This window comes from Topomyia yanbarensis, chromosome 2, assembly GCF_030247195.1.
Source record: "Topomyia yanbarensis strain Yona2022 chromosome 2, ASM3024719v1, whole genome shotgun sequence".
Classification (NCBI taxonomy): domain Eukaryota; kingdom Metazoa; phylum Arthropoda; class Insecta; order Diptera; family Culicidae; genus Topomyia; species Topomyia yanbarensis.
The window spans coordinates 82,268,366-82,292,600 of record NC_080671.1 but is presented as its reverse complement, the minus strand read 5'-3'; the positions used below and the strand labels follow the sequence as shown (position 1 = coordinate 82,292,600).

Below are 24,235 nucleotides of genomic sequence, written 5' to 3'. Positions count from 1 at the left end.
AGTCAATTACAGTCTTAAACAGAACATTTTATTTTAAGATTTTTCCTTTTTGCTCATCATACCGAAAGGAAACATAAGAAATGGTTTTTAAACCATGGCGGACAATGACAACCAACTGAAGCTTGTTAGTAGCATTAGTAATGCTGATATTAGGCTTTCAAATGTGACATTTGTGCTATATAATAGCATTAGTACTGCAGAAACGAGCTGTGAATCTCTGCACAGTAATATCACTATATTTCGCCTTTTCTGACATAATACCAGCATTATATCAGTATTTACGGCTTTACGGTTCTTTAAGATTATATGTGGATCTAAAGCAGATATTAGGCTACGTTATAATGCTTATTGGTTAGTTAGGCAACACCGAAGAAACTTCCATTTTCACGGTATTACATGGAGTTGTCTTCTCGATCTTTTTGATTTCGATAATAGAAGTTGGAACTTTAAGATCATTCTCTTTTTCGGGTTAAAACAAAATCTGTAGAAAAATCTCAAAGCCGAGGTACGGGGTTGGGAATGCGTACAAGGCAATCGATTTAACGACTACGCTATGTTCGCCTCCTCGATAATAATCGATTTAGCCCACTCCACGATTTTGGCTATAGTTAGTCTTTTAAATTTATGCTTCAATGAAATTGAGAAAACGTGTGAAAAAGTTTGCAATAATTTTCGCTACTTTCACAATTTGAAGTATCTGCAAAGTTTTGGGTCGCATAACTGAAACACGTAGGTTTTTTGTACACATTTTACATTTACATTTTAAATAAATCTGGATGGTATTGACAGCGTCGTAGCGTGGTCTTCTGGCATCTTCGGCGAGTCTCAGGTTTGCACCTTTTCGGTACTCACATCAGTTTTCGTTTTCAGTTCGACTTGCAAACAGTAATTTATTGAGTACCTAGAAGTGGCACACTAATTTTAGCTTTTCTATGACTTATTCCAATCGTTTTAAAAAGTAGTTCAAGGTTTCAGAGCGCCCTAGGTTTGGCGACTTTGGCCAACCTGGCTAACCGCACGCCACGGGCCTGTCTGTATGTAGCGAAAGACGGGGTAAGAAATCTCAGCAATATACGAAAGATCAGAGCCACTTTTATGAGAATTCTCTAAGCATCGTGCTGCAATTATACACAAAAGGTATTCAGGATATGCCTTTTTGCATGATTTTTCTTGTAGAGTTGGCTCAGGTTTGTCTCACCCAACCTGTCTTTCTTTCCCCATATTCTCCTGCGCGTAAAGCTCTGCGTTATTTTATTTCGTACGATTCCGTTCCACCTTCACTGCCACTAGAAGCATAGTTGTCTCATGTGTATAGGGATTCCCATAGCACATGGGACAGTTATGCTTTTGGCCGAAGTTCACCACGTAGCAACTATTAATCCTACTCATTTTCTGTCGTTGTTGCAGGTACACTAAGAATTTATCACCGGACAAGGTGAATTTAAGTGCATTCCGTGGAGAGGGTGAGCTCTCAAATTTGCAGCTAGACGAGAATGTACTTACCGACCTGCTGGAGCTACCGGCTTGGCTTCGACTAACGTCCGCCTGGTGCAATTCCGTTTCGTTTCGAATATCGTGGACCAAGCTCAAAAGCACACCTATCACCTTGGTAAGTAATGTTTTACATACATATACATATTTACGTTGATTGTCCTTTGGAGTTGCAGCTGCAACCCACCCTATCTTTAAGCATTGGTGAAATGAAATTTTCATTTTATGTTGTGAATAATTATTAAGTTATGCTTATGATAATTATCGATTTTGTGAGGCGTATAAATATTACCCTGCTACGAGGCAGTTATTTTGCTACGTTTCCATGATAGTGATTAGAAATTAATTGACTGAGTAGCGTAGAACCCACTCCATCCGGACCAGAATGAAATTATAATACATACTGATACTTTGTTGCGAGAAATATTCTCTCAAATATTATTACTGAGACCAGCACGTGTTCAAATGACAATTCAAACAAATCGATCTGTACTATTTACACGTTTGTAATAAAGGTCGAGTACAGTATAAAATGTGTTATGACCTAAATTTGATCAAACAAAAATGCGTGTAAATTGATAATATGTTTTAACATCTTCATGCCCATGTTGTTTAAAACAATAATCATTTTAAACAGCTATAACTTTTGCGTTAAACAAGATTTGCCCACAAAAACAAGTACAGTTAATATTAACTGTGACTATTAACTTTAATTTGAACATTAACAGTTACTAGAATTACCCGTAGAGCTGAAATCATTGCGATTGTTCTGATTAGATTCTCCAGGAGTAGTACTGGCAAGAACAGTTTCAGTTATCGGCGAAATTTTTTTTTTTTGAAATATCTTCGTCGCCTTGAAATATTTTTGAAAACTAATAAATTTTGTCAATTTAAACTGTCTTTGACTACACCCTCAGCATAACTCAACAACTCTAAATGTGTATTGAGCATCGGAAGGTAAAAATTGAGCAGCTTCTAGCACTACTAGTGAAGCACATATCTCAATCAAAATATTATTTTAGTATTTGTTTACCCCAAAAAAATATTAGGGGTGAATAGAAAATACATGTACTCGAAAAAAAGTTGAGCATGAAAGGATTGAAGAAAAAATCAAATTATTTTTCTTTTTTAAATTCAGTTAATTTAAAATATGGAAAAAATCCCGCAGAACACCAGTTTGCCCTAAACTGCTTCTCGCTTCCATCAGTCTTCTTCTGGTGCCGCTTTACGATGTCCAAAAAATCTCGATTGGGCGGAGCTCTGGTAAGTTGGTAGGGTGATTGTCGTTTGGCACCTCCTGCACGTTGTTGGCGGCATACCACTTCATGCTCTTTTCCCGTAATGGCATGGTGCAAAATCCGGTAAAAGAGATAGGAACATTCGTATTGCTTCAGGAAAGGTAGCAGATGTTTTTTTTTTCCAAACTCTCGTTCGTGTAAATTTCTGGGTTGACGGTCCCGGTTCCAATGAAAATGTCGCTTTTAGACCGCAGGTACCGGTAGCCATCCAAACCAGATATTTATTAGCAAAAGTCGTTACTTTTATATACTTGTGAACTGCTGTTATAAGCATATTTGTCCCATGTTCTATGGGATTCTCTATATACATGGGACAATTATGCGTAGAACGGTAGTAAATGTTTGCCACATTTCTCCTTTCGGTTACCTTACTTTCAACGAGATAAGGACAATAACATATACAGCATAAAATTATAAAATTGTTTTCCTTTACAAGTGAATTGTTTAATTTTCTTGAGTAGGTAGACATATGCCCTGCTAGTTGTCGACTCTTTTCATCTTGGGTCACGGTGTGTTTGGTAGAACAATTTTTTTCGAAAAAAATCGGCATCGCTAAAACTTCAGCATGTGATAGAATGGGCTTTTCCCTTTCATTTGAAAGTAAAATTAAAATATTCTGTCGGGGGCTCCAGAACAACTTTTTATTTTAAAGTTTTTTTGCTTGAAAACTTAGGTTTTTCAATGTAACTGGTTCACATTTTTGCACCTAGATAATACTTTAGACATTCAAATATGCACCAAAAGTGAGAATCTAATGGACAATTTCATTGTCTATAACTTTGTAGAAAACTACATCGCGATATAAAATCGCCAGAGAAAGCTACTAAATTTTTATCGAAGTCTCCAGATTCGCACGGGGCCTATTGGTTAAGAAGCTTTATTCCAAAAACATTTTCATTTGTAAAAAAATAGTTTGCCTCATTTGAACAGTGTGCTCAAAAGAACCTGAATGCTAGCAAAGTCCCACCTTTAAGCGGAAAAAACATAATTCCAGATTTCATCGTTTTATGCGCACCAATGATATTTTAGGAGCAAGGAGATATAGAGAAGAGTAGATAAAATTTTAACGAATTTAGTACTCTTTTGAAAGATGCTTGGTAATGTAGCAAAATGAAACAGTTTTTTCTGTCACAGATATCTTTGTTTCTTATTTTTTATTTCTTCACTCATTCTGGAGTATGCTTGATGTAATCTTGAATTAACCTTTTTGCTCGTTAGCATCTTGTGGGATATATTTGGCCTAAATTTTAACTTTATATTTGATCAAACTCGATTAGATATTCAGTCATTTGATTAGATTTCGATTGAGAATCCTGATTGACAGTTTCATGAAAGATAGAAAAATAATTCGATGAGATTCACGTTCGAGTTTGTTAACTTTTGGGAATCGCTGCACATTGAACAGAAATCGCAATAGTAAATGAGCAATAAAGATATTGTCTATTGTACGAAGATAACGATCTCAATATAAAAGTAGATATAGAAAGTATCACCTTTATCCGAAAGACGTGTTGCTGTTAATGTCTCCAGATTCTGAACTAAACTGGCAACTCTGTCTTCTTGATATGTGGTCTTTGCTCTTATCCCATATTATAAGGAAAATCTTCAATAAGCAGACTTGTATTATTTTGAGAATTTACTGAATGTATGGTCCAGCCTGATATTTTCTTGTTCGTTTTCTGTTGTGATTCGTGTTCAACGAGTAACAACTCCGGAATTTCTTCTTAAAAGAAATTATAAAACTTGGTGTTGTTCCTTTTCTAAGATTATGTGAAGGGTGTTTGATTTGGAAATAAAATTTGAGGACAAGCAAAACTGCATCTATAAATTCTGATGAAATGAATCTCCCACAAACAATAACAAACATGGATTCAAAACTCAAAAAGATTTTTTCTCTTTCAATCATCTTTCTTTTAATGTTGATAAGGACAAATAGGATTCTCAACCCAAAGTTGCAATAAAATCCGTCGTTTATTACAATGACTCGAAATGTCTACTTTAGTTCATTCGAATATAAAGCTTTGAATTTAAGCCAATTGTATTTTACCAGGCCGGAAAGGATCAGGAAGAAGGGTCATTCTAGTTTACATTAGCTATCCCCTATAGCGAGAAAAGAAATGAAAAAGGCATGATAAAATCCGTTACTACATTAATCAACATGTTGAAAAGGTATGAGATTATCGAATAAATTTAGTCTACACCTTTCTACACCTCCTTGTTCATAAAGTGTCATTTTCGCCCAAGAACCGGAGGAATCTGAAAATATATTTTTTCTGTTGAGAATGGGACTTTGTAAACATTGAAACTTATCTGAATTTACTGTTCATTTAAATCCAACGTTGTAAGTCCTTGTTAATCGACTTCTTAGTCCATAGGCCCGCACACCCAAAAACTGATAAAATTTTAATAACTTTCTCGGGTGATTTTACATCGATTTATAGCTTTCTACGAAGTTGTACACAATGAGATTGTTCATCAGATTCTCACTTTTAGATTTTTTTTAATGTCTATAGTAACAATTAGTAGCAAAAATGCGAATTAATTTCATTAAAAAACTTAAGTTTTCAATCAAAAAACTTTAAAATAAAAAGTTGTTCTAGACCCCCCGACAGAATATTTTAATTTTACTTTCAAATGAAATGGAAAAGTCCATTGTTTCATATCCCGAAGTTTTACAGATGCCGATTTTTTTTGAATAAAGTTGTTCGATAAAGACACCGTGGGGTATAATGGCTAGTTCAGGGAGAGTGCGCAGTACTGACAACTAATAGATAGCTGAATTAATAAATATATTTGATTATTTCGCACGTCCAATCACTATTCATGTTAGAAATAACGAGTCGTTTCCTCAGATCGGAATGGTTTGCTCGAGCAGAATACCCAGCTAATTCAAATGGGCTTTTGGTTCAAACTGATCCTCTTCTGATTTAGGAGACGCAGAAAAGAACAGAAACAAGGCAGAATATGAATTTCTTTGGTACCTACAAATAACGGGGACTGAAAAGCGTTGGCAGGAGAATGTTTCAAAGAATTAAGCAAACTAAACGACACGACATTTACACTCTTTGAAGAAAACATATGTAACATGTTAGCCTCTCGAATACCGATGTCTACTTGGCAGACAGCTGATTAATTTGCCCCTCCAGACAGACAGAAATCCAATTAGCAACACGCTGCAATCCTATCAGCCCGCAAAAAATATGCTAATCACTTAAACATTCAAAATAGTATAACATTGACGGCATTTCTGTAACATCCACAGACCCTGGATGAGGTTAAGATTACGATCGAAACATGTGAAATAGCACGCAGTGGAACACCTACGACGGGCTTCTCTAGCATATCGGTGCCCCAGGGAAAGTACAGCTTCATTCACAAGGTCATCGACGGCATCACGATCGTGGTAAATACGGTAAATGTAAATTTGAAAAGTCCTGCCTTCACAGCTTCGGTGCAACTGTCCAGAATACGGGTAGAATCACGTACACCCAAATGGCAGTTAGGTGACCTTCCATATACCAGAATTAAGGACTCCAGTCGAGGTCAGATACTGATATTTAAGGAACTATCTTGGCAAACGGTTCGCATTGAAGCTAGTTCTACGCAAGATACAAGTCTGACTCCATTACGGTTGCTTACCAATCAAGCCCGCTGTAGAATAACCATTAAGAAAAAACTGTCTGACTGTAGTATAGTAGCTAGTAGATTGGTATTAATATTAGATGATCTACTGTGGGTTCTGACCGACTCACAACTGAAAGCAGCTCTTCATTTCGTTGATTCTCTCTCCGGGCTGATCAAAGCGTCCACAAATGTGGTCCAACGAGTAACAGCACAAAAGAAGCTGGAGACGCTTCCCGAATATCAAGCACAGCTTGCGCAATCATCGAGGGCCCAACAGGACACGCAGCAGTTGACGGTAGCGCAGCGCTCTTTTAATATCTACAACGTACGAGAGACATCGTACCATTTCTTCAGTCAACGAATAGATTTGCACCTCTGTGATGATGCCGGCATCGGTAGGTCCAGCCATCCCGACCTAAAAGAAGGTGGTGCCTTGCAGATATCGGTACAAGGATTTCAAATTGATTACTATCCATATCATTTAGCGAAGGCAGATCGTTCACATTGGCCAAAGTAAGTGATAATAAACGGCTAAGGCGGTTTGGCCAAAGGAAATAATGATGATTTTTTACAGGTATAAAGAAGCGACCGTCCCGCCGGCTCTATGGCTTGAGCAGTCATTGAATGCCTTCCGCGAGTCTATTCTGAATCTAAGTCAACCAAACAGGTCCCCAAACCATCCTAGTCTAGAAAGGTATTGTATGAAACGAATGTTAAATTTGTTGTAAGCTCGCATAGTTTAAGTTATTCGATCGTGTTTATCTTTAGAACAACCAACCTTGGTCAACAACCAGCACAAGGACAAGCGGCACGGAATCCTGGAATGAGTGGTAATCAAACACCAAACACACCGGGATCTCAATGTACCGCATCATCTCCGATGAAGAAACATGTGCTGGATAATCTGGCCAAATTAATGTGTGTATGTGTGGTAATGAAAGTTGAGGAGTTCACCTTGTACCGTGTAACTACATCCGGCAACAAACAAATGCCAAAGGAGTTTATCTCTGGTAAGTTAATGGTTTCGGCTTTTATTCATTTCGCACTTACCATTATAGCAACAATAAACGATTTGTATGATCAAATTGCTTTCTTCTTTTATTTGCACGCTGTGATACATTTACTAATGAAAGCACTAAGCAAAAGGAGGAGAGGTATCTAAGGACTATTTTTTTTCGTATCGTCCGGCATGCGATAGCTTTTTTAGTGTAATTTGTACTTAGTCTTCATATTCATATTCGTTATCATTGTCTTCTTCGTCATCATCTTCGTCATCGTCGTCATTGTGGTTTATATAGTTAGTCGAAAATACCCGAATAGTAAAAAAGTAAATTAGTTCCACTAAGCTTAGAATGCTAGCGCCCATGAAAAGTCCAAGGATTCCTCCAACCGATACAACGATATCTAAGTTCTCGCGTACAATTTGCCTCCGGTAACGCTCGGTTGGCAAGGCCAATAATTTAAAAAGCAGCGATCGATCTTCACGATCTTCGATTACTGATTGTCTGCCAATTACTCTTATTTCATGCTCGTTGCAAGAGGGGAGACACTGACAAACCAACCCATTGGTCCGCCAGGGTTGCATGATTGTCGTTTGTGGAAACATTAGGTCCTTTTGATCCAAACAGAACATACCATCATAATCGCAGATTGGATTTTTGTCGTTATCTGTAATAAAATAATAGGGAGAATTCAGTGCTGTGGTTTATAGGCTTGCAGTTGCGTGACCTACCGTCGAGGATCATATTGTGGTGACAACAGTTGCATGTTCTGATTTGTGCCTTTTTAAGACATTCCGTTACGCAAACACTGTAACTATATTTAGGATAGTTTGTGTCTGTATGTTCATTGGGAAAGATGCAGCGACGCAATTCCCTATCAACTGTAGGTATCAACGGGTCATTTACCACATCTTGGACGGTAAAAAATGCTGTACCGGCATAACCTTCCGGGATTTGAGTGAACTGTGCCGTAGTCAGCAACATATGAGGTATGTCTTCTTCGTTGAGAATGTATGCCTGGAGGTGATAGAAAAAAGTACGTCACTTGTATATTCTTGTTTTTCGTTCCGTAGATAGGAGAATGGCATAGGTATGCTTACTTACTGAGCTAGCTTTAGAAATGTTGAGCAGCAGTTCTCCCGATGAATGAGATGTGCGTCCGACCTCCATTTTGAACCATTGCTGTCCACCCCTAGAATGAACGTTGACTTTCATTTTGCCGTAAACATTTTTCGTTTTATCTTTACTATGCAGCAATTAAATTCTTTAATCCTAGTTTTTTAAATCGTATCTAAATGAATGATTTACGGTGATGGGTCCATTAGCTACTTCCGACCTCTTCCGTATAATATTACAGCGGCGGTACGACGGGGCTAAATGAAGCCGAATAATAATCGTAATTTTTGTATGGTACAAAGCCAGCGGTCAGATGGGAAAGCAAAAAGTCACCGTAAAATACACAATTGATTTTTTTCATCCACCATGAGATGAGAATTACAATAAAGGGTGTCCCTCACCATCTTGCATCACAGAAAAAGCACTGCATGCGTATTTTCTCTTGAAAATTTGGGTGGAAGTAGTTTAGAGTGTATATACACTGTATTTTTATCCTCAACTCTCTCATCGGGAGATCGGAAAACAAGTCGGAATCGTGCATTCAACGGCGAGTCGTTTGATTAAAAGTTACTACCAAAGTCTGAGTACCAAATGGAAGGACAAATGCGGTCAGAATGGATGTTCTATTGGCGATCAGGAAAACGTTTAAGCGAAATTCCAATGCTTCGGTTAGGGATGTGGCCAAAAAGTTGAATCTGTCGAAGTCTTTTGTTCAGAGAGACAACGGCCGGGAGGGACTGCATATGTACAAAGTGCAGATGGTTCCAAATCGTGACGAACGGCAAAATACGGTGGGAAAGTCACGGACCCGGAAACTATACACCCAGATACTGACGAAGGCTCATTGTCTCATCATGGATGGAGAGACTTACGTCAAGGAGGACTTCCGGCGGTGTCTGGGGCTACTGTGCTTTACTGATCAGCACAAGTTTGATGTTCCGAAGGAAGTAGAAACTTTCAAAATTAACCAATAAAAACATGACTTGGCAAGTGATCTGCTCATGTGTCAAACGGAGGGCGCCGTTCGTGACTACCGGGACTGTAAACAGGGAGATCTACCTCAAGGAGTGTCTACAGAAGTGTCTGCTTCCTCTGTTGAAGCAACACTAGGGTCCTATGATCTTCTGGCCTAATTTAGCTTCGTTTAGCCACTGTTAAATGGAGTGGTACGAAGCCAAATGGGTCGTAGCCAAGGGCATGAACCTACAACCCCCCTAACGCACCGGAACTATAGCCCATCGAAAAATTCCGTGAAGCTATTTGATGTGGGACACTTTTTATGTCATAGCGCGAAATGTATTTTATTGACGTTGCTAACTGCTACGCCCGCTGTATAAGAGGCTTTATGTTAGGCCGGGTCTAGGTAATTTCGCCGAAGGTCGTTTTTTTGTTGGAGACGATCACTATTTAGATCTATTGTGGTATGCCCCTTCCTTAATCTAAGTTTACTGCCTACTATGACATCACTAAGGCCAGGCTTGTTATTTACTCACACAATGTGCCACAAAGAGCGGAATACACCGATGTAAAATAGAGCAGCACAAAAACACTGCGATGTGCAGAACGACCGCGTAAAGAGAAACTTGAAAACGAAAAAGAGAAAGATCTGTGCACCAAAAGCTGCACAATTTCGTTCAAAGAGAAGAGCCACTTTTTTGTGCCTCCCCTCACTGGCAAGCAGCTAAAAAGGCGAATCAAACTACATTTCAGATAAAATTTGATAGGAAGAACGTTTTTAAAATGTTTTTGGTTGCCTTCCCTGCTTCCGTGCGCGTGGGACCAAGATTCACACTAAAGAGCCTCTTTATTTCTACTCTTTGATGTGTGCAGCCATGGAGTAGAATGCACGTATGGGAGCAACACACATCTGAGTGAAGAGGTTTAGTGTGAAAGAGAAGAGCGGTGGTTCGCATGAAAAGTGCAAAGAGCGTTTTTTATTCTTCTCTTTATTTGCTCTGAGGTGCATTACATCCCTGACTAAGGCCGAAGGTCGCTTCGTCGAATGTCATTTCGCCGAATTTGATTTTAATTGAGTGATTATTTACCACAAGGTATTGCACTGGCGGAATAGCGAACTACTTTTTCCTTCCGTTTATAATTATTTTAAGGCCTCTTATCATAATGTTATATTTACAAGTATTTTGATGGTACCATTAAAAATAACTGTTACTACAATTATCCATTTAGTAAAACAGCATTCTACCAAATTATCGGCTATCGACGAAATGACCTTTGACAAAACGGCTCAGTTGTTTTAAATCTCATGGCCTTCGGTTTAACAACCATTCGGCCTAATGACCCATTCGGCCTAATGACCCATTCGACATATTGACCCATACGGCCCAATGACCCTTGCGGCCTATTGACCAATTCGGCCTAATGACTCATTCGGCTTCATACCATTTGACCTTATATCCTAATCGGCCTAATGGCATTCAGCCTAATAGTATTCGGCAAACCAGCTTTCAGCCTAATGGCCCAGCACCGCATAGCTATAGGGGATTCTTTGAATCAATTACAGAACAGATTCAGTTTAGTAGTACCGTTGTACTTCTGACTCCTGAATTTTTCAGCTGTGAGCACTTAACTTGATCTTGGAAATCGTAGATTTCGGAAGTTCTGGAAAACTGACTTTCTGATTTCTAAATTTATTCTGTTTGTTCATTTTGGCATTTCTGGATTCAGTGGTTCCTGAATTTTTAAATTCCATAATATCCATATTTTTTTAAAATTTTCTTTTCCGAAGCCATGTATTCCGTGTTTTCGCTTGTTTAATTTCCGTACTCTTTTATTCCTGGTCCCAATTTTTCCTTTGTTCACAAAAACGATAGATTTATTTACTGCTGAGATCTTTAATTACTTTTAATTTTGGATTCTAGTAAGGTTTGAACCGAGAAAACCTCAAAAAGCGGTCATCTTTAAAAACGAACCCAGCAGTTTTTTCCACATCGTTGCCGAAATCTTCATAATAAGCAATCAGTAGTACTCTACCAGAGCCCTGCATACATTTATTTTTCATGATGATAGTGTAAAAGGCCGCCTTTTTTGTTTTCAAAAATGGTCAAATTATTCTTGCTTTCTGAATATATTAGACACGGAATCAGAATGAGGCAATTCACTTAGTTTATCTTGATAACTTTCATTGCAGGAATATTGCAACTCCTTGTTCAATAAACTCTTAGTTTTAGAAATTTTAAACTTTTCAGTTCCCAATTTCATTATTCGTTTTTCGGGTTCCGTAATTTCATAAATTCTTTGATTTTTAAGACGGTCAATTTTTTTAATTGATTCCAAGCTTTCTTGGAACCATTATTGTTTGACTCCTAAGGTACTCGTTCTAATCTAGAATTTTGGGTTTCGGGGTGTTTTTTTGTACGACTAGTTGATTCAAATCCATCTAGAAGCCTTAATTTTTGACACATGCATTTCTTTAAATGTGAAATTACGTATACACGCGAATATTTATATTAAGTTTATTAGATAAATGATTTCCAGAATTCTATTTTTTAACATTTGTGATTTTATTTTTTTAATTTCCAGGAATTCTAAATTATTGATAACTGTTCACTTTAATTCTTGGTTCTTCGAAGCATTTCATTTGAAGAGTCTTAGCATACAGCTGTGTAGCTAAGTGAGTGTCAGCATATTTCTATGTTCTTCGCAACATCTGGAACTGTAAAAAACTTGGAATGTTGATTTCTTGTTTCCTAAGCCCCCAGAGTTCCAAATTGATATATTTATGATATTCTGACTTATGACTGACTTGACTAATTTAAAGATTGTGTCTCTTCAGTTTCTGAGTCCAGGCGATAACGGGGACCTGAAGCCGTTAAGCTGTTGAATTCTTCCATTGTTCAAATAGGCCGCAATATAGGAAAGTAACAAAATGAAATTAAAAACTTTAACTAATTTTCATGACTTGTTATTTAAAACACAACAACAACTAATTGTTCTACAAACTGTCATGAAACCATGAACGAAGGAGGACAAAAAAGCTTCTTGTTGAAAAGGTAAACTATTTTTCAAGCTACACTTAAAAGGGTTATCTGTTTTAAAATGTTAAAAAGTAACTAACCATTGTTATGTTTTTAGAGAAGAGAGTGAAACTAAGGATATCTTCGAATATTGATAACTTACTTTTCAACCAGCTGTATGGAATTCATTAAATAGCACTTTCCCATCGTCGTTTGTATTGGCTGGAAATACTGGCAGCAATCGAACGGCTTTCCGTTCCAGGTACACGCCGTAAAAAGGTCCTCGCACTTGGCTCGTACTTTAGCGGCAAACTTGTTATACCCACTCTCTGGACATTTGATGCACGTATCCTCGCAGTCCTTATACGGGGCACAGTACGACATTATAGAACCATAATTGTACAGATTGTGGAAAACCACTCTAAGCATGAAATCTTCCACGTCGTAGTTATAGGGTATGTCTTCGCTCGGTTTCATCTGATCTATTAGTTTTTCTAAGGTCTTATAAACCTCCTTATTGTAACCCATTTCACAGACGCCAACCGACGGAAAGTTGACCGTTTCCCGTACGGGTACATTTTCGACTACCATGCTGAGGGTATTTTTGTGAAAGTTTTCCATGTACGTTGATATCAGATAGTACGATCCGGTCCATGAGAGTAGCACACATCCGAGCCAAAACAATCGTTCTGTGTAGTGGTATTTTGAGCTTGCAATATAGCTTAGCCCCATCAAGGAACAGTTGCTACAATAATCGATGAAAATTCTGACCCAAAGTTTTTTCACTTTTCTCAATTTCATCTTTGCTGTGCAACGTTTTCAAACATAATGCACTCTGTGGAGCAAATAAAACGCGAATCTATTTAGTTTAATGTGAGGTTTTCATCGACACGAATTTAATCACTATATAATATGCGGTTGTCACTATGAGATAACGTAATTAATTATAATCCACTCAGCAATCACCTCATAATCTGTTTATGTGAAGCTCATTAAAAATGTATCTATTATGTATTTATTCTATAGCTTGCCTAGAGCAAGAAAGCATGTCTTTCAGTTTTTCGCTGTTGAATGTTTAATTTACACTATTGTATTGTTATCTAATCGAGGCGAGCCCTAAACATTGTTACAAGCATGCGATATTGCATGTTGGTTTTAGATCGTATTTTTTACTGGAATAAGGTTGCGAAACACAGGCTGTACCTAAGATTGAGACCTTAAGGTTGGAACCTTTTTACGTGTGTTTTAAGCTATTTTAGAACACTTGTTAAAAGACATTGCATCTTTACTTTCGATTTAAAAATTTGACTCAATGCATTATTTTTTACATAAGAAAATCGTTCGGGTTAATAGAATCATAAATTGATTTTTTAGAAATATTTTAATAAATTTGTGGCTCTCGTAAATTCAGTCTTTTACACCCGCTTTAAGGCTCAAGTTACCTTTTTTGAGCATGTGTTAGAATTGAGCGCTTGGTAGTATGCATAGAAAAAAATGTGTTCAGCTTTGCCACCAGATTATCCATATAATACCTTTTCGAAACTCTAAAAGAAGAAAATCAGACGATTTTTAGACCATCATTATTAAAATCATGATAAATAGCTGCTGGAAAAACTATCGGATTGGCTGAATGGTGCTTTTGAAAAAGTGGCTGTATTTTTTTCATTGCGCAGTTGTGTTGCGTAACCCAGCACGTTGTGGAAGTGTGGCAAAAACACAGCCATTTTTGCAAAAGCAGCATTCAACTGAACCGATAGTTTTTCCAGTAGCTATTTTGCATGATTTGAATCGTGATGATCTAACAAAAGGACTGATTTTCTTCTTTTAGATTTTTGAAAAGGTTTTATATGGATAAACCGGTGGCAAAGCTGAACACATTTTTTCCAACACATACTATCAAGCATTCAATTCTCATAGACACCCACCGAAAGTTCTTTGAATTTTAATTCCGTTCAAATAATACATATTATTATTGGGTTTATACGAAATTTGAAGGTGATATTGATTGATATGACTTGTAGCTACGATGATTTTTTTTACTAATTTCAAACTAAAGATAGTTCCCTGTGAATGCACTGTCCATCTTATTCGCAGCGAACGGTTTTTAATTAAATTGAATTACGTAGTTGGTGCTGAGAAGTATTTCGTTTTTCTGCTAGGTAGATAACAAGATAAATCAACAGAATATGGGGAAACTTGTTGTTGAAACACTAGATTCATGAGCCTGTGTATTAAGTTTTGTTTTGTTTTTGATAATGCTTTTGGCAGATACCGTAACAGGTATGCGATCTCACTCGAGGTATCTTCTGTCTTCATCGCACCTCTCCTAAGCTATTTGAGCTTCTACTATCTTTTGCAGGTGATCGGGATCGTTATTCGCTGCCTCCGGAAATGCCGACGCTACATGCAGAGTTCACCTACTTCTACTACCCTGGGGACTTCGTTTTCCCATGTAATTTGCTATTCCAAACTACAGTGATGTATACCATCAAAATTAATTTACCTCTCTTATTCACAGTACCTCCATCCAAAGCTTTCGTCCATATTAATCCGGTGCAGATCAATTTCGACTTGGACAGTTGCTTGTGGCTAAGCTCATTTGTGCTCAATCTACACGAGAGTCTATTAAGAACAAGCAATGTGACTGGAAGTCTCAATTCGCCTTCATCGTCGTCCTCGGGTGGCCAATCGGTGCAGCAACCTAATATTTTGTACATGGACGTAAAAGTTGAAGTCATAATGCCCAGAATTGTGTTTGAAGCATCGGTTAGTGCGCCCCAACAACGGGACCGGCCGAAGACAATGACTATTCAAGTGTCGCGCTTTGCCATTACCAATATCCGAGAGATGGGTGCTTCACGTGCCGATTTAGCTCAAGCGGTTTCATCGTTGCAAGAAGGCAGCTTAGTGTTTGGTTCCGGTTTCCCTTCAAAGCCAGGTGATTTGTGTATTGTAACCGATAGAATTTTATCACATATTGCGGCATCTGATGTCACCACTGCTCAACCTACTTCACCCGAGATGAAGTCCGTTTTCAGTAATTTGACGCGTTACGCTATGTGGACGGAACCCCGCGATGTGTGGTGTATGAAGTTGGATCCCATCTGGGCTGATTTTTACGGGGCGAAATCCGTAGGACCGAGTCGGGCGATATCGTTCATAGATGCTGTGCCCGTTACAATTTGGTTACACGGTAGCTCTGATTTCGAAATCCCTCCAAATGAGTTAAATAGTGAACAATTTCGCAATGACTTCATCAACGATATCAACAAAAAACGATTCAGCAATATTTCAAACTCAACCCAATCAAGCGACAGCCTGATACTGTCGGTTAGCAACCTCAAACAATCACTAGATCTAGATTTGACTGTTCGTCCTCAGATGGGTGAAGGCATCCCGCCCAACCGATATTTCGGAAGCCATCCTTCACTCATTGGTGACAATGTGAAAAAGAAAACAGAAGAGGTGAACCACTTCCATGTTCCGGTAGATAGCGAAGCCAATCTTGTTAAAACGGCGGATCTGCACGTGATAGCACATGTTTCTAATTTAGTTAGCGTTCAAATTGACCACTATCAGTATCTGTTCCTATTGCGTCTGGCCGAGGAGCTGACCGAGCTGGCAACGTTCCTGTCGCTGGATTCGAAGCGCATTCTGCAGGAGGTGAGTCGAATGAAATTTTCGTAGTCCCTGGGTGTTGTAAATTGGCCCTACTCCAAAATCTGGTAAAGTCACAAAATCAAATGTGGGCGTCATTTTTCTGCTCTGAAAATTCGTCGGCAATATACTGCCCATGATTGCATATTTCTAGCCAGTTCACATTGCTAAATGTTAGAGAAAACTTTTCTCTTTTGTTTACTACCAACATCTGTGTCTGGCAAGAAACCGTTTGTCCGGAATTTTCATTAAAAGTGAATTTTGACAGTTGGTTTTTAAGCCGTATTCATTTGTTTGTCGAGATTTGTCCCATTTTCTGTGGGATTTCCTATCTTTTTGGGACTGATTTGCGATCATGGGCTGTATAATGGAATTAAACGTCCTCTTAGTTTGCCCATAAACTAACTGTGGCAATTGAGTACCACCTTCAGGGTGTGTCCCAAAACTAATCTAGACGAAAATTCTTCTTGTGGAGATTTTTGCAATTTACATTCCAACACCCGGCAATATAGATTGAAATAGAAATTAAAAAACCTAGGAAAAGTAGAAGGAGATCAGAGCTAAAACAGGAGCGAATTCAATGCGAAATATAATCAGATGACGATTACCGAAATGAAAGGTAAAAGTCTGGAAGCATTTATTCTCTTCTTGCTTTATTTCGCACTGTCTTTCCCTTTCGGCCTGAAGACATTCGGCGTCATCCCCTTAGACCTAATGTCCATTTAGTCTAATACCCTTTCGGCCTAATTGTTCAATACTGATTTGGTCCATAGGCTCTATATAAACTCATTTCTTTGCTGTCTTGAGTTTAATGAATCTGTTCTGGTCAATGGTTTAACGCAAAATAAGCTTCGGTGACAATTTATAGACACTTAAAAAAAACAACGGCTACATGGTGCTAAATGTATCCGCACTTTCTTTCCACAGGCAAATATAGAACGATCAATAATCGTTGGCTGTGTCATACCGCAAGTGGAAGTTTCGCTTGTTATGCCTTCACAAACGCCCGGCAAGGAATCGAGCGGGGGCGACGGGGAAAGCGTGCTACCCGATTCGGCCAGTTTAGGTGACGATCTACTTACTAATGGTATTGTAGTAGTACATGGGATGTCATGTATATGGTTCATCTTAGTGTTAACGGAGTTTGCTTTTCTCGATTTGTCCTGCCAGGTTCCTGTTGGCCTAACTCAATGGATCAAACTAGAAACTCCAACATATTTAGCAGCACCGAATGCCCTTCTCCTGTGGCTGTCGAGGTACCGGTGGAGTTTGAGCACCATCCCGTGCCTAACACTCATGGGTAAATGACCATTTCTTTATTTACGGGTTACAAAGTTAGAATGAAATACAACAATTCCAGACATAATGTTCAAATTCGTAGCGTCCCTACAACATCATCCACGTCCGGCGTGATATCCGTTGAAACATCTTCTTCATCGACGATGGTGACTTCGAAACCTCATCCGAACTCGGCAACCGAAACTCGTCAACCGAAAACCCGAAACTCGGCAACCGATTCATCCTCCTTCTCAAAAGACATAAACTCCGGTCTGAACTCGATGAAGAAAGGATTCTCTCATTTCATGACCTCGATTGACTCGGCGCTGAAAACGAACACTTCCGACGATATGAGTGATACCCTGTCAGTTCAATCGGACCTTAGCTCGGACTCAGAGAATTACCTGATGATGTTGGGTGAAACGGAGAAAACAGCCGACTGTATGGACGTGATGTTCAAGCTGAATCCGTTTAGTAATGACATCAGCATGAGGGTAGATCCGATCGAAGTCGCCAGTGAGGTATGCGAAGATCCATTCCTAACAAATATGTCATCACCGTCCGAACCATCCGAGGCCAGCAGTTTACGAAGGCGGGATTTGGTGTCAATGGTCACTTTTCGGTAAAACGCAGCTAGAATGATTGTTTTGTGTTTTCTTTAATGATTGACAATTTCAGACTTACTACCGTAGAAGTAATACGTCAAAATATCGGTAACGATTCTTCGATCAGGCTTCAAGTGTCCGCGGTCAGCTGTGATGAGTGCGGAGCAATACCCTGGGATGAATTTCAGGTTCGTATATAGATTAGAAGGCCCCTATAAATCATAGCAAACCGCACCTTCATGTATTTTGTTCGTTTATCCTCTTGTTATATTAAGTTTCATCAAAATTCTTTTGACGCATCTATAAGTCTTATTTTCTTTCATTTTTCATAACAAACGATCTCAATGTGATTCGCTTCGTAGCTTACATAATACTGAGAATCGCTTCTTTATTCAATAAATGGTAACCTGCAGTTTAGTGTAACTATTGCGTGTATTAAGATGGCTGATTTTTCACTGATAGTTAGAGTAAATTGCGTTTTCTTAAGACTTCTCAGTACTCATGTAATATAAAAAAGCATTGCCGGTTCGAAAAAGTAAAATCATTTTTATGTTCCAACCTTGTAAATAATCCCATGTATTGTTTTTTCAATTCTATTTGTCTATTATTCTATTTAAAACACAATAACCATCCTGTAGTATCAGCATTCAGATTTCATATGCAGAGAAATTTGACGATACAACACGAGTATAATTCGGCATGCAGCACACTCATATGAAATCTTTTTGCAGTATTGAAATTTAAACTTGCAAATACCAAACAAAAAAAATCATATTCCTCACCATCGCATATAATTTAATTTTAATAGATATACATATATAATATATTACCTTTTTCATATCAAGGTGTTAATGTGTTGCAAACATATTTTATTCTTTTTTTGCATGCTTTCTCTATCTTCTACTTAAATCCAATACTTAAATTATTATTCGTAAAACAAAAACAAATAAACATCTACAACCACGGTCACCAACATCCAACAACGACTGCAACGTTCCGCCGGCCGTCAATCAACAATCAACAAACGAATGAAACAATGCAAACCCGCTAAAACATTGAATGAATTGATCGTTTTTGTACGTGTGCGTGTCGTGTCTATATTACCATACATGTAATTGTTGTGAAAATCTTCACCGCACGGTTGCAATCGAATCTTCATCTACAATTACCGGTAATCCATTGTACAAACTGTCGATAAAAAATTGACTTGTTGCTACAAACAAACCGAATTGTGGCCGCTTGTTTTCCGATGGACATGTTTTGGTTTCTGGCGATTGTGATTGCGTGTGTATGTGTGCGTGCCCGGGGTAACGATGCTGCGCCTAAAACAATACTTTTAAAAACCCAAAACCAATTGCCGTTAAATCCGATACATGCATACACATTCACAGAATTACCAGCAAAAATTGAAGGTATTTATTCTTTCATTACTTTCCCTATGACTAACCATACTTTAGTTTTGAGCTGTTGCGAGAGAACAGAAGAGAGATCACTTGGTTTAAACTATGTTATGTTTTGCATTTTGTTTTTTTTTTCGTTGTGGGAATGAAACGTACATGTGAATATCTCATAGTTTCCATAAATGTTTGCTGTTTTGGAATCCTATTTATAGGTCTTACTTTACCGTTTATGTTTGATTCCACACGTGTCCTAAATTTCGTCGACATCAAAATTTATCGCTACGTAAACATTTGTTTGTTCATTGCCTGAAAATGCGCACCCTTAATATAGTGTGGAATCTGTAGGTGTTTAATGTTAGTTCTTTTCGTTGCTTTGAAGAATATTGGAGGACGAATGTTTTTCCCAACCTGATATACAAAATATATTTTGATGCTGTTCTCTAACTTATCCTATTGCACGAGTGTATCACAGAGCTCTGTACAGCATATTGTATTGTATAGTTAGAAGACATGTTCGTATCTGAAGGTCACAATACTTCCTTTCAGTTACAGTTCATCCTTCATCCAGCTCTATTTATATTTAGGTATTATATCATCTTTCTTATCTACTCCCAATTATTTTCCGAACTAGATGTATTGGATAAGCACATCAATTACCTGAAAATCTAGGTTTTCATAGGATTGTCTGCTCTACGGGTCATCAATCAGTATTCCGTAAAGAATATCACGTCACATCGGAGATAGAGCAACGAGTATAAGGTCAAGTTTCCCTGGCTGGTGGTTATCTGATGAATTCATTAACAAACTAAATGTTGGCTTTGTTCAGTTTTGTTATAATGTGCTAGGAACTTATACCTGAGAGATTTGGGTTGTTTTTTTATTGTTTCGCCCGACTAACCACCCTGGCTACTTTAAATGGCGAGTGACTTTCTCAGCTTGGTGCAATTTATTCGGATCATATGGTCGGTGTTAAGTCAGATCGGACTAAATCACATTTTATTGATTTCAAGAAAAACGAGAGAATTCGTCGTTTTTAGTGTATAGATAAATACCATTCTCATCTTTTAAGAACGGAAGTTCTCGTGGAACCTACGATCCTTCCTCGTTCAATATTTTATCACAACTAGAAAGTATTGCCAAAAGTATTGAATGTGTAATTGAAAAAAGTTGGATGGACGATGTACTTTTCAAATGGATTGACGTATTAAGGCAGTATCATCAATTACTGTGTATTGACAAAATATTGAACGCGTACGGGCCTCTATAGACTGGCGAAGCGACGGGAGTGCACCGCAACATACTCCCAGCCTTGAGACAGCGCTTGAATCAGAAAGTGGGATTTCTGGATGGATCGCTGATTCTCTGACATGCTTCACCGCAACGTAATGTTGTGTACCAATCCTTGTTTATTCGGATGTATCGATACTATTCAGATAGCCATCTCCCAGATAGGAGTCGGTCTGTTGTCCCAACCCGTACCGGTTTGATGTTTTCCTCGCTAGTCCTTCACTTTCCCCTGGTTTGTAAAGTTGCGACGTATTCATCACGCCACCGATTTCAGAATTCGGCAGTGTAATGCTGAACTCTCTGCCAGCTATCAAGCGGATTCATTTGCACATGGTTGGGGTCTGGTGCGGGTAGTAGATTCAAAGGCTGACCCACCAAAAATGTCCTGGTGTGAGCTGTAATAATGTTTCTGTTGATCGGTACCCACCAAGTCCGTACCGTTATCCGACCAGAACTCGTTGCAGCAATCAATTCTTGGCGAGCAATCATCCATTTGAGTGATCCAAAAACATATTAGTTGAAAGATTTCCGGCTGCTTCCAAATGCATGGCTTTTGTCGAGAGACAGACGAACTCGATTGTGTATCCTTTCATCGAACGTTGACCTCGAGTGCAGCGCACAAGGATCGGACGAGCGTAGTCTACCCCAACGTGTACAAACGGACGAGACGCTGTAACACGAGCCACTGGACGACTTCCCATAAGCTGCTTTGCTGTTTTAGCCTTTTGACGACAAAATTTCACATAGCTATTTATCACCTGCTTGACGACACTTTGGCAGCCATTGACTTAGTGACGCGGAATGGATATTTGGTCGCCCTGGTTTTCGCTGCAACTAGGATAACGTACATACCATTGATGTCATTAACCGATCGTAGGTCTTCATCAGCAAGTATCATGTACTGGGGCGCCGGGTGATCTTCCTCGAGCCGGCAGGGGTTCCTTCCTCCGATTTCGTAGTACGGCTCTGATGTGGATCGATAATACACCGAGTTGTGCGTGTGATGTTTGTGTTGTAGGTCCCGTGTTTGTTGGCTCAGTCGAAAGAGATGTTTCGTGTCGTCTTGAAGTCGTATCAAACCATCGATGGTATACGGTATAGGCGGAAGAGGGCACTTCTGTGAATGCTAAGAAAATAAAAGGGGCAGTTAAATCTGTATATTGTTTGTTTTAAGGAAGGTGCATACGAGAGATGTATAGAGGAGTGGTATCTGTGCCTATGGCGACGGTTATCACGATATCGAACATATTGTCTGAGTATTTTTCTGGCAGAACTAAATTGCCCTCCGGGCACGAGAAAGATCTCCTAATACTCGGGTTATAGATGTATTGACAAGCTGCGAATACATCTCTGACCGTAGCATTGAGTGATCTTCCTCGGGCCCGAACCAAAACCACTAGTTGAATTCTGGCTGAAAAATACTCGGCGCATGCCCAGACAATATGTTCGATATCATGATAAACGTCGCCACAAGTACTGATACCACTATTCGCAAGCCCAATTCGTCGGAGATGAGCATCTAACGCAGGGGTGCCAACCTTCCAGATTTATCTGGATTCTTCCAGATTTTTAAGCGTTTTTCAGACATACAGATTTATGTTTGTCTTATCCAGATTTCAGAATCTTTGTCCAGATTTATCCAGACAATTTGAAAAATAGCAAAATGAGATATAACAATGCATTATTGATTTTTAAACCATCTTTTCGAGCTCCGATTTTGAAAATAAATATTTTTAGAATAGCTGGAACCACAAACCAGTAAAAAAAATTCGCTAAAAGTGAATAAATTTTGTTGAGTTTTCATCAGTTAGAAATTTCAGCAATCTAAGATGCTGAAAGCTCATAACCTCAAATTCAATCCTCAAGCTTTTTCAAGAAAAATTAGGCAATCAGACAATTCCAGACATTTTTGAAAATTATTACAGACTTCTTGGAAAAACACTTGGTATCCCTGATCTGGACATGAACCGAGACATCACACTAATGAAATCCCGACCCACATACATACATTCCTCTAAATCAAGGTTTCGTTGATACCTTCGGGATGGTAGAATATAGTCACCGTCATAACTTTCCATTGCTCCACGATGTCTGCCACTGCCATTTTCTCTGACGAGAGATATTGAAAAATTCATTGAAGCATATTGGTCTTTCGTAGATGTCACCTTCTAAAGCGCCCGCCTTTGCTAAGAGTCCGTTTCTTCATTACCTGGGATGGAGAAATACGAAGGGACCCAAACTAAGCTAAACTGGTATGATTTTATAACCAAAGCACGCAGGAAATACGGAATGCGCTTTCTAGGTTTCACCGAACGGAGAGCCTCTATTGATGTGAAGCTATCCGAAACAATAAAGTAATGAACGGTAGACAAAGTATCAATAATCCCAAGCGTATACTGAATAGCAGCGCGTTCTGCAACGTAAAATGAAGCTGGATGAATTGGTGATGTTTTGATTGAATAGCCAGCCAATGGAGTCGTCGAGACTTGGTCCGTCGGTGTAAAACATCTTGTTGCAGTCCACTTCTTGAAATTTACTATGAAAGATGCTTGGGATCACTTGCGGACGTCCACGAATCTCGTCTTTCATAGATGTGTTGAAGAATACAGTTGAATCAGAAGCATGAGAGAGATTGACACAATTGGGAGAATACGATATTGATATTTTGTGCCATGTATCGAAGTACAAGGACTTAAATCGGGTTTGAGAATTGAGTTCGACAAATCCCTTGAAATTTGAAATGACTTACGGGTTCTAGATGTCGCATTGCATGAGTAATGGATATGAGAGTTCTCAAAATCGATTTTTCAGCGGGAGAACGCTCGCCAGCACTTCTAGCCTCATCCTATGGGTCGAGTGCATGCAACCCAAGGCAATGCGCCGGAAACGATACTGAATTCCCTCCAGTTTGATGAAGTCCTGAGTCTCCTGGGAGGCCCCCACCATGTTCCAGTTATTGTCCGGAGAGAATTGATCCTTTGTTGGTATCTCTGTTTCAGCTGCCTAATGTGACATCCCTATGTACCTTTAGAATCAAACCAGACCCCGAGAATTTTAAATGTAGCCTGATCGATCGTTGTACCCATTAATAAAAGTTGGAGTTGCGCCGGCTCACGCTTCCTAGAAAAGACGAACAGTTGAGTTTTCTTCGCGGGGAGCTCGATACCCAGCTGAAGAGCCCAAGCAGATAAATTGTCGAAAGTATCTTGCAATAGTTCTTGCAAATCGGTAGCTTTGGCCCTTATAAAAGAGTTCATCCCGTCGTCTGTAAGTTGCTTTAGCGTGCATGAATTAGCAAAACATCGTCAATGTCATTCACATAAAAACTGTAGAGTAGGGGACTTAGAAACAAGACCTGGGGAAGACCCATGTAACTAAATCGCGATGTTAAATCTCCACACAAAAAGTGCACGTGCTTTTCAGGTTTAGCAAAGAGTAATTTAAAATCGGTGAAAGATTATGCTGGTGCAGCTTCTCTAACAGAACGTTGATATAAACTGAATA

General features: G+C 38.8%; 1 protein-coding gene across 4 annotated transcripts in view; it reads left to right on the top strand.

Moving 5' to 3' along the window:
* The window catches only part of LOC131678642 (bridge-like lipid transfer protein family member 3B), a 57,491-nt gene that overhangs the window by 27,140 nt on the left and 6,116 nt on the right, over positions 1–24,235 (top strand). Inside the window, exons 2-13 of one of the 4 annotated variants that reach the window (XM_058958878.1) lie at positions 1,408–1,609; positions 6,052–6,926; positions 6,988–7,107; positions 7,182–7,423; positions 7,547–7,567; positions 14,864–14,956; positions 15,023–16,167; positions 17,089–17,227; positions 17,332–17,461; positions 17,522–18,061; positions 18,118–18,232; positions 19,436–19,456. In XM_058958878.1, coding sequence (XP_058814861.1) covers positions 1,408–1,609; positions 6,052–6,926; positions 6,988–7,107; positions 7,182–7,423; positions 7,547–7,567; positions 14,864–14,956; positions 15,023–16,167; positions 17,089–17,227; positions 17,332–17,461; positions 17,522–18,061; positions 18,118–18,232; positions 19,436–19,456 — 3,643 coding nt within the window. Of the gene's footprint in view, positions 1–1,407; positions 1,610–6,051; positions 6,927–6,987; positions 7,108–7,181; positions 7,424–7,546; positions 7,568–14,863; positions 14,957–15,022; positions 16,168–17,088; positions 17,249–17,331; positions 17,462–17,521; positions 18,062–18,117; positions 18,233–19,435; positions 19,457–24,235 lie in introns of all 4 variants that reach the window. The other 3 variants (XM_058958876.1, XM_058958880.1, XM_058958879.1) reach the window with 3 other exon arrangements.